The following is an 11,226-nucleotide window of genomic DNA, read 5'->3' as shown; positions in this document are numbered from 1 at the left end:
GCAACATCTTTCCTTGCATCATATTGTGATTCTTGCGGTTGAAAATAACACATGATGATGGCATAATGGCGAATAATTTAGCTTTAACTGACGACCGTTCATGCAGCACCACGTTGCATTGTGGTTTGTTTTCACTGTGACACGTGCGGAGCTATTTTGGGAAGTCACGTGACTGCTCAGTTACCCGGATGGGCCACGCTTATCAATATAATAAAGTGCAAGTGTCTGGGTATATATACAGTAGAAATATTTTCTTCTTGTCACACTGAGTGGTGGGGGGAGAGGGAGTGTTCATACCCTGGTGAGAGGGGTCACACGGAAAATGACTGAACCAACGAGTTGTAGTTAGGGGTAGGGGGTGAAAAGGGTTGACTCTCTGTGTGTGCATATCTATTTAAATATTTAGCCATCATTTCTGATCGGTCGCATACACTAGTGTTGTATAATTGTGTTGAATTTAATAGATATATCTAAAAGTAATTGTCATTACTGTACAGCTACTTCAAAAATACAGTTCAAAGATCTATTTAAATATTTAGCCGCCATTTTTGACGGGTCGCAGACACTAGTGTTTTATAATTGTGTAGAATAAAATAATAAATATAAAATTTAAAAGGAAATCTTATAACTGTAGATACTTAAAAAATACAGCTCAAAGATCTATTTAAATATTTAGCAGCCATTTTTGATGGGTCGCATACACTAGTGTTGTATAATTGTGTAGAATAAAATAATAAATATAAAATCGAAAAGGAATTGTCTTAAGAGCTACTTCAAAAATATAGTTTAAAGATTGAACTTACCCACTCCTTGTGTATAATTCTTTGCTGTTGCCAAGAGTGAACATTGTAGAAACTTGTATTGTAGTAAATTCCTAAATTCACATGATACAACCTGAAATGTATTGTTAAAAAGACCTTGAGGACAAATATATTTTACTGTTCACTGAAGAAATAAGTAGTGATACTCGGGTATTTAGAACGGCTTTGGTGTCGTTAATTGCCAGAAATACATATATTTCTCAAGTAGTTTCATGAGTTTCACTTGATGGGAAACAAACAATCTAAGGGGAGAATTTAAGTAGGTAAGAATATTGCTCTTAGGTTAGGTTAAGTTAGATGGGGAACCTTGCGTTATGTGGTGCTCGTTTCCCATTTAAAATGTTGTATAGTCACAACTTCTGGCATTTTAAAACGACTATAATTTTTTTAAAAAATACGGACTTTGCAAATTATTTCCTTCACAAAAAATACCAAAAATTACCCCATTAACAATTCTTATTTTCTTCATTAGGGATATTGTGCAGCGTTAAATATTTAGCTATTAACTATACATCAGAATATACCTGAATAGCCTAAGGGTCAAGTTATGATGACTAGCCTAACCTACGGCTGGAATAGGACTAGGTCCAGCAGTACACTAATTAATATAAATAATGAGGTTCGTGTCAGAATACCAAGGACATTTAAAAAAAATCAAATTAAGTTATATCGTATTTATACTAAACAGTACATCATAATGAAACTGGCTGGATCTATGCACAGAGGACTAATCATAAAAACATTCAGCCTGACCTCGGTCTACAGTAGGTTTATCTCACTTTCAGCCCTATCACTTGTACTATAAAGGACAGGGGATAAATCCTAACTATATTCAAATATAGGCTATGCACATAAAGCCATAATGCTATATACTTACCAAATTATCGACATGGACCACCATCCATAGTTAGAAGTCACGAAATTTAATACCAATCCAACAATCAGATCAGATCATCAGGGAGTCAGACGTCGGAGCGTTCGTTGCACAATATTTGACCAAAAACTTTCATTTTATTCTTTATTATGGGATTAGAACAAATATTGTTCATCAAAATAACCTTGAAATATTATAACTTAATTTATTTGTATACTATTCATATATAATTATGTTGAAAATAAAGATTTACATGTATAGTACTTAAGATCGGTACAGAATGAACGAACAAGTAATGTTTATATCGTTATTTTAATTCTCTATTAATAGATAAGATCTTTATTGTATAGTAATATCTTACATTTTATTTTTGTACACCATATTATTAACAATTAAACTCTAAAATTGACCCAAAAATTTATTTTTTTCTCTCAGACTGACCTCTGCGGGAAGGCACGGGCTCTTGCACACTTGCAGCCCGTAGATGAATGATTGAATTATCTTTGATTTAGTAAGTTAGGTCTGCTATCACTCGGTACAGAATGAATTTATTATGTAATTTTATCTTTCTAATATTAGATAAAACCTCGGTTATTGTATCAAAATATCATAAGTAATATACTTTATTTATAGGCTGTTTTATTAACAATTTTACGATGAAAATGACTCTCCATGCTTGAACATGTCTGTGTAAGGGTGCAGAACAAGCGTGGTTTTTTTTAAATATAAAATTATCACCAACAGCAGCCGTTGCACTAGCTTTACACTAGTGTGTGTGTGTGTGTGTGTGTGTGTTTTAAAAGCTATAATAACCTTTCACCACTTCATGTCAGTTTAATCGCACATTTTATGATTGGTGAAATATGACACAATGTTATGTATTTTATTTGCAGTAACAGAATTATTATGAGTGACAAGAAAAACCTACTAATTAGCACCAGCCACCCGTTGGGATACTACCACTAGAGAGTTATGGGGCCTTTTGACTGGCCAAATAGTACTACATTGGATCCTGCTCTCTGGTTACCGTTATTTTCCTTTTGCCTATACACTCACACACCGAATAGTCTTGCCTATTCTTTACATACTCTCATCTGTCCTCATACACCTGACAACACTGAGATTACCAAACAATTCTTCTTACTGCACTGTAATTGTTCAGTGGCCACTCTCCTCTTTGTGAGGGTAGAAGAGACTAGCTATGGTAAGCAGCTCTTCTAGGAGCAGGACACTCCAGAATCAAACCATTGTTCTCTAATCTTCAGTAGTGCCATAGCCTCTGTACTGTGGTCTTCCACTGTCTTGAGTTTTCTTGCTTGAGGATACACTCGGGCACACTGTTCTATCTTATATCTCTTCCTCTTGTTTTGTTAAAGTTTTTATAGTTTATAAAGTGACATTTATTTTAATGTTGCTCTTCAAAAGGTGTAAATTTGTTTATAGTTTGAGAATATTATACAGTTATAAGCATTCTTTTTGTGTTTCGCTTTTAGCAACCATAACATGTGAACGCCAATGAGAGCTACTGGGTTTTATTAGCTCTTCCTTAAACAGTCTGTGGATCTCATTGTTAATGAATGGACGACCATCGGAGGAGCATCAGCGTGATTAAGCAGCACCGGATGACAATCAGCTGCTAGTCTGATAAACATGGTGGGCCAACAAAGAATACACAAATTAAGTCTACAGATAACGAGAGGAGGCAACTTTCCAACATGTTCGTAAAAATATCATACAGTTACTGAAAATTTTAGCCTGAGACTTATTCTGAGCAAAACTGTAGGAGTATAGTTAGACATACAGTTGGACACAAGAGTTTCTCACACACATCGCTCTGAGAAAGTGCACCCTGCCACACCATTACTAAGCGGCGAGTTCTTGAGCATATCAGGAGTTAGAGAACTATCAGATAAAATCCAAGAAAGTAGACTGAGGTACTATGGTCTTGTCATGAAAAGAGATGAATAGTATATTGAGAGGAGAGTGATGGAAATGGAGGTTGAGGGAAGGAGAAGGAGAGGGAGACCAAAGCGAAGGTGGATGGACTGTATCAAAGATGACCTGCGATCAAAGGGATTAACCGGTGATGAAGTGTGGGACAGAGGTAGATGGAGAACGCTGGCCAGAAACATCGACCCCACATAGAAGTGGGAAAAGATGCAGATAGAGAAGAAGGAGAAGAGTTCCTGAGCATATCCCCGCCAACTACTGATACCATCTCTCATTAGTCACTACACTTTTCTGTTTAGTTATTAGCCACGTAGAAAGGGTGTGGCAAGGTGCACTTCCCCAGAGTGTGGTATGCTAGGAATTCCTGTGACCAATTGTACATTATGAAAACCCTACCTATTCACTTTAAATCAAACAGACAGAACTGAATTCTGAGCAGTAAAGGAATTGGATGTAATATAAACATTACTCGGAGAGTCATGCACTTAATGAATGACATTTGACTAGGTGAAAATGGACAAAACTCTTAGATTTGCCCATACCAAGAGCATCCACATCCCGTCCACTGAAACTCTTGCAACTAATTTTGATTAACAAAACCGCTGGGTCAGCAGCAGGAGACATAGCCTCGAGAATTACATCATTACAGAAAGTAGTCCAAGCACTATAGAGGATAATTGATTTACACTAGCTACCTATTAAGCAAGAATTGAGTTTAGAATATGTACAATAATCCATCAAGCTATCAGAAGAGGACGTCTAAAATATTTACGAGAATTGCTACATATTGTGCAGCCAAAAATCGCGTCGATACCAGAATCGTTGCAGATGGTTTCAAATTATTGGAACCAAGATATATCTCTATTGTAGGTTCTAGAATCTAGAGCTTTTGAGTATGCGGCCACAAGACTATACAATAAGTTCTTACTAGATATCCGAAAAGCTGAAGAGATTAATTAAGGCTTTCTAGAGGAAACTGGAGACTTTTTTGATTTCTAAGTGTTTCGATAATGTGGATTTGGCAATGAACGACCAATATATGGTATGAAATGCTGAATGCCCCAGAATGTATATGATGAAATGACCTACGAATTGTCCTGCAGAGGTAGAGCGTAGGGTTCCCCTGCAGTATAGGACCTGAAAAGCACCCTTTAAAGTAAAGTAGTGATAAAGTACAACGACACAACTTGTCAAAATCCTAAACTTATGACACACTGTCTCATGTGCTTGACATTTAGCATATGGGTATCTTAAAAAAGACACAGAAGAAATATTTTGTATATTCTGTACCCTTACATCTTTGGATTCCAATGCCACTTCATCGGCACCCTGATTAGAGACACCAGCACCTACTAAACGTGAGAGTTGAGTCATACCATAAGATTCTGAATTTCTATGTGCTGAATCTAGAGTCATATAGACTAATCAAACATGATGGCTAGATTCAGATTTAATTCTTCAACAAGTTCTACTGAATCAGTGACAGTGGCGTGTACGGGTGGTGACAACCTGGGAATTACAATCCTTACTTACAGTTTTTAAATCTAGAAATTTTTTCATCTACGGACTCTCCATTCTGCTGATAGCGAATTGCAAGGGGATTTCGTTCAAGTACTCCATTAGTAGGTTTTACACATTATGACTAATAGATAAGGGATGCTGCACTCTGAAATAATTTCATGAATTTTCGGTGAGACAACGTTTTTATGAAGACTGAGACCATCAAAATAATTGAGTCTGGACACTTAAGAAGTTTAATGTTTTCAACTAGAGTTTCTAGCCATCTGTAACCGTAGGTGAACCTATGATCGAAGGAGCAAATCCATATTGATGTTGACATAAGCCTTTCGAGTTCAGTAAAACTGTATATTAAGATTTGAGTGAATATATTGCTATGGTAATTAGCAAAGACCTCATATTTTGGCTTTATTCACCCATGAACGGCTCATACATACCTGAAGCAAACAATGAAACATATACAATACACAAACAATAATGCATGATGAAGACAACAGATACTTTTCGCATACTTTAGATACAAAATTATATTCCGCTATCAATAATAGTTCACCACAAATTACATTCATTAACGTACGACAGACTCACGCCAATAGTCTTTACTTTCAAATATGTTTCCTGGTCCAATCACCCAAGGAAATCCTACGTACTACATCTGTTCATCGCATATATTATCAGATACTCAACTGTATATTTTCTTGATAAAAGTAAAAAAAAAAAAAAAGTATCACACAGCATATTCCGCATTAATAGAAACACTTAGTATACAAGAAAGTCGTCAGGTACTTCTTGAGAGTCTTAATATTTTCAGTCTTTTTTATGGTTATCGTGGGAGCATGCTATATAGTTTTGAGGCAACATATTTCTGTGCCAAACTGTACATTTAGACTCCAATAACTTGAAACCATTTGTGACTATTATCGTGCCGACACGATTTGTTGGCTGGACGGTGTATAGCAATTATCTACCTAGATATTTTATACGTCCGGTTCTCATAAATTGATGAGTTATTTAACATGTCTTCAACTCTATTCAAGCTTTGATAGCCATTCCGTGTTATTCAATTAGTAAGGGAGTAATCCTTTTTTTCGGGGTGTGACGACTTTTATCAGTATTTCTTCTCTGCTTAGTATGTTACTATAGGTAATTTCTCAAGATAAAAATAAGTATACATGGGTAAGAGTGGCAAATGGAAGAGTAGTAGAAAAGGCATTAATGGATTATGTGTTGATAACTAAAAGAATGTTTGGAAGATTGAAAGACGTGCACGTGTTTAGGGGTATGGCTAACGGTATGTCTGATCATTTTTTGGTGGAAGGAAAATTAGTTGTAGCAAAAGAGTGGGGGAATAGAGTAGGTGGATGTAAAAGGGAGGTAGTGAGGATTGAAGAGCTAATAAAACCGGGGGTAAAAAGTAAATATCAGGAAAGGTTGAAAATGGCATATGACGAGGTGAGAGTAAGAGAAACTGGTAATTTAGAGGAGGAGTGGAAGTTAGTAAAAGAAAATTTTGTTGGGATTGCAAGTGATGTATGTGGCAAGAAGGTTGTTGGAGGCAGCATGAGGAAGGGCAGTGAATGGTGGAATGAAGGAGTGAAGGTAAAAGTGGAAGAGAAAAAGAGGGCTTTTGAAGAATGGCTGCAGAGTAATAGTATAGAGAAGTATGAAAAAATATAGAGAGAAAAATGTGGAAGTAAAGCGCAAGGTACGTGAGGCAAAGAGGGCAGCTGACCTGAGGTGGGGTCAGGGATTGGGTCAGTCATATGAAGAGAATAAGAAGAAGTTTTGGAAAGAAGTGAAGAGAGTAAGGAAGGCTGGCGCAAGAATTGAAGAGACAGTGAAAGATGGAAATGGAAGGTTGTTAAAAGGAGAGGAGGCAAGGAAAAGGTGGGCGGAATATTTTGAAAGTTTGCTGAATGTTGAGGATAATAGGGAGGCAGATATAATTGCTGTTCCAGGTGTTGAGGTGCCAGTGATGGGAGATGAGAATGAGAGAGAGATTACAATAGATGAAGTGAGGAGAGCACTAGATGAAACGAGAGTAGGAAAAGCATCTGGTATGGATGGTGTGAAAGCTGAGATGTTGAAGGAAGGGGGTGTGACTGTACTTGAATGGTTGGTGAGATTGTTTAATATGTGTTTTGTGTTGTCAATGGTACCAGTAGATTGGGTTTATGCATGCATTGTACCACTATATAAGGGTAAGGGAGATATGCATGAGTGTTGTAATTCAAGAGGTATTAGTTTGTTGAGTGTAGTTGGAAAAGTGTATGGTAGAGTATTGATTAATAGGATTAAGGATAAAACAGAGAATGCAATCTTGGAAGTACAGGGTGGTTTTAGAAGAGGTAGGGGTTGTATGAATCAGATTTTTACAGTTAGGCAGATATGCGAGAAATATTTAGCAAAAGGTAAGGTGGTGTATGTTGCGTTTATGGATCTGGAGAAAGCATATGATAGAGTTGATAGGGAAGCAATGTGGATTGTGATGAGGTTATATGTAGTTGGTGGAAGGTTGTTGCAAGCAGTGAAAAGTTTCTACAAAGGTAGTAGAGCATGTGTTAGGATAGGAAATGAAGTAATTGATTGGTTTCCGGTGAGAGTGAAGCTGAGACAGGGATGTGTGATGTCGCCGTGGTTGTTTAACTTGTATGTTGATGTAGTGGTGAGAGAGGTGAATGCTCGAGTGCATGGACGATGATTGAAACTGGTAGACGAGAATGACCATGAACGGGAGGTAAATCAGTTGTTGTTTGCGGATGATACTGTTGTACTGGTTGCAGACGCGTAAGAGAAGCTTGGCCGATTAGTGACAGAATTTGGAAGGGTGTGTGGGAGAAGGAAGTTGAGAGTTAATGTGGGTAAGAGTAAGGTTATGAGATGTACGAGAAGGGAAGGTGGTGCAAGGTTGAATGTCATGTTGAATGGAGAGTTACTTGAGGAGGTGGATCAGTTTAAGTACTTGGGGTCTATTGTTGCAGCAAATGGTGGGGTGGAAGCAGATGTACGTCAGAGAGTGAATGAAGGTTGCAAAGTGTTGGGGGCAGTTAAGGGAGTAGTAAAGAATAGAGGGTTGGGCATGAATGTAAAGAGAGTTCTATATGAGAAAGTGATTGTACCAACTGTGATGTATGGATCGGAGTTGTGGGGAATGAAAGTGATGGAGAGACAGAAATTGAATGTGTTTGAGATGAAGTGTCTAAGGAGTATGGCTGGTGTATCTCGAGTAGATAGGGTTAGGAACGAAGTGGTGAGGGTGGGAACGGGTGTAAGAAATGAGTTAGCGGCTAGAGTGGATATGAATGTGTTGAGGTGGTTTGGCCATGTTGAGAGAATGGAAAATGGTTGTCTGCTAAAGAAGGTGATGAATGCAAGAGTTGATGGGAGAAGTACAAGAGGAAGGCCAAGGTTTGGGTGGATGGATGGTGTGAAGAAAGCTCTGGGTGATAGGAGGATAGATGTGAGAGAGGCAAGAGAGCGTGCTAGAAATAGGAATGAATGGCGAGCGATTGTGACGCAGTTCCAGTAGGCCCTGCTGCTTCCTCCGGTGCCTTAGATGACCGCGGAGGTAGTAGCAGTAGGGGAGTCAGCATTATGAAGCTTCATATGTGGTGGAAATGTGGGAGGTTGGGCGGTGGCACCCTAGCAGTACCAGCTGAACTCGGTTGAGTCCCTGATTAGGCTGAAGGAACATAGAGAGTAGAGGTCCCCTTTTTGTTTTGTTTCATTGTTGGTGTCGGCTACCCCCCAAAATTGGGGGAAGTGCCTTGGTATATGGATGGACACTTTGGGTCGACTGCAGTAGATGGAGTTACAGTAGTCAATCCTGGTAATGACACAGTTAAGCACAAGTTCCTTTACCGAATAATAATCCAGATACTTCTTCCCAAAATCAATGTTTCTAAAGTGATATTCAGCATTCTTTGCTACATCATTCAGTTGAACACTGAAACACAAATTACAGTCAAGTCGTACACCAAGATCTCTATTAGTTGTTGGGATTGGATTGTTATTGATATTTATGTGAATGTTTCCCAAGATTCTTGAGTTATTTTTTTTTTCAAGTAGAAGTAAAATCGTGAAGCATTTGCAAATAGTGTAAACTTCACTTCATATATATGTAGTGCTTTTCATAGACCTAAGCTTATATTATAGATACAGAATAAAGACACTTCCTTGGGTGTACTGTACCATTCTGTTTAATGGTTTATATGACCAATGAGAGTTTCCAATTTATGTATAGTAGTCAACCAAGTAATCTTTTAGAAACTCCAAAGATGGTCGTAAATAATTTAGTAGTAATTCATGCACAACGTTGTCAAAAGCGGCACTAAGATCGATTAATATGTCAATATACCACATTAATTTTGTTCTCATTCATCATTTCCGTCAGATCACTTGCAGCGGCAACATAACAAAATAACACATGTCTCCGTAGAATATAATTGCCTGTTTGCTAACTGGTTGTTTGGTAATGCTTCGATTCTTTAACTAGTTGTTCAAGAATGGCATCTTCTAACACTTTGGAAATGAAAGATTTATTCGAGATATGCCTATGTGAACTTAATTCCTGATAATCTAGAAAAATTTCAACTATTCGTGTAATTATGTCGGCAAGATTAGAAACGTTATATACTCCAATTATACTTAACTTAGGATATTGTCATCGTAAAATTTGTTTACCCCTTAATAATCCTGATGGCTTCATCTTTTTTTATAATATCAAATCTTATCATCTTTTTACCAGGTCCAGCACTAATCTGATATGAAATATCTACGAAAGACCCAATTACATTTTCTATTTTGTTTTTAAAAAATTCTAGAATTTTATTAGCTAGGTCTTGCATATTCTATACGCACTGGGAGCATTTTTTCATTTAAATTTCCCATTACATAATTTATGAGACGATATAACTATCACATGTCAATCAAACTTTTATTTTTTATTTTTGACGTTTATTCCTGTTCTTTAACCTAACTAGTGTGCCGGCATGGTATCTTAATTTTGATAATTGTTGAATAACTTAATCTTCAATAAAGATGTATGACAGCGGAAACTTGGGATATATCAGTCTTTCAGGCTATACTTCAGTCCAGAAGTCTGACTGTTGAAAAATAATTCCTTACGGAAATACTGTAATTTCGGTCTTATCTCCAATTATGTGGCTTTGACCTTCAATAAAGTAAGTAAGTAACGTATGATTACTGAAAGTAACACCAGCTGACTGCACCAATGACACTTTTGTACGTTTCGTACAACTTTTTCACAACCTTTCTAAAAAAATATTTATTACGATATTAATATACTCTATCTTTATTGTACTTAATATACAAGAATAAAATTACATTTAAATCAAAATAATTTGGCATTATATATGTTTTAATGGATTATGTAAATAAATTAATGCAAACGCGTCCGATGTGAACAAGTTTCTTAACTTTCTTCCGAAGTGTATCTCCCAAGATCGTCTTGAAAGTTGTGCACTTCTCTGGGTGATCATAATCAACATGGCCTATTTTATGTCGAGAAATTTAGTTTTCCGGCTCAGCACATCCTCTTTGCGTACACGATTCTACAGCACATCACAAAATAAGGTTATTTGTATCTCGTAATTGATAGTTTTATCTCAGAAATAGGTTTAAATGGTAGGAGTGATGGGGGATTTCCCTCATCCGGTGTTGACAGGGTTTGTTTAGGCTAGACCTGATTGGTAATTAGCTACGACACGATTATGGTAATTTGAAGATATTTTTTTTCCAAATTCTTCGATGATACACAACATTAGAGGAGTATTATATACTTTTACATGATTTATCTGATTTTTGTTATAATTGTCTTGGCGGTATTATTGTAGTGTATTACAGGGGAAAACTAATTTTTTTTCGAAATCAGGACCTGTAATACAGTAAAACTTTACCGGCTTGTCTATGCTGGTCTAAACTAAAATGTTGAAAATATATACTATACCTATTCTACTCTAGCTAACATTTATTGGGTGGTTTAACACTGTTAATGATAGGTAGACATTACATACTGTTTCTATCTGTCTTTCTTTAAGGGCT

At 36.8% G+C, this 11,226-nt stretch overlaps 2 protein-coding genes across 5 annotated transcripts in view; one reads left to right on the top strand and one right to left on the bottom strand.

Annotated features, from left to right (window-relative positions):
- Window positions 1–1,790, bottom strand: part of LOC137659716 (putative leucine-rich repeat-containing protein DDB_G0290503) — a 92,608-nt gene extending 90,818 nt beyond the window's left edge. The window contains exons 1-2 of the mRNA XM_068394536.1: window positions 1,699–1,790; window positions 804–894 (exon numbers count right to left, since the gene is read on the bottom strand). Coding sequence (XP_068250637.1) covers window positions 804–847 — 44 coding nt within the window. The 5' untranslated portion in view covers window positions 848–894; window positions 1,699–1,790. The remainder of the gene's footprint in view (window positions 1–803; window positions 895–1,698) is intronic.
- Window positions 1,791–10,602: 8,812 nt separating this feature from the next.
- Window positions 10,603–11,226, top strand: part of LOC137660275 (cytosol aminopeptidase-like) — a 93,617-nt gene continuing 92,993 nt past the window's right edge. For 3 of the 4 annotated variants that reach the window (XM_068395047.1, XM_068395049.1, XM_068395048.1), the window contains exon 1: window positions 10,603–10,758. In XM_068395047.1, the coding sequence (XP_068251148.1) occupies window positions 10,672–10,758 (87 nt within the window). In that variant the 5' untranslated portion in view covers window positions 10,603–10,671. The remainder of the gene's footprint in view (window positions 10,759–11,226) is intronic. The other variant, XM_068395046.1, reaches the window with a different exon arrangement.

The sequence above is a fragment of the Palaemon carinicauda genome, chromosome 20 (genome assembly GCF_036898095.1).
Source record: "Palaemon carinicauda isolate YSFRI2023 chromosome 20, ASM3689809v2, whole genome shotgun sequence".
Taxonomy (NCBI): Eukaryota; Metazoa; Arthropoda; class Malacostraca; order Decapoda; family Palaemonidae; genus Palaemon; species Palaemon carinicauda.
Note: the sequence above shows the minus strand (reverse complement) of the source record. Positions and strands in the feature narration are given on the sequence as shown.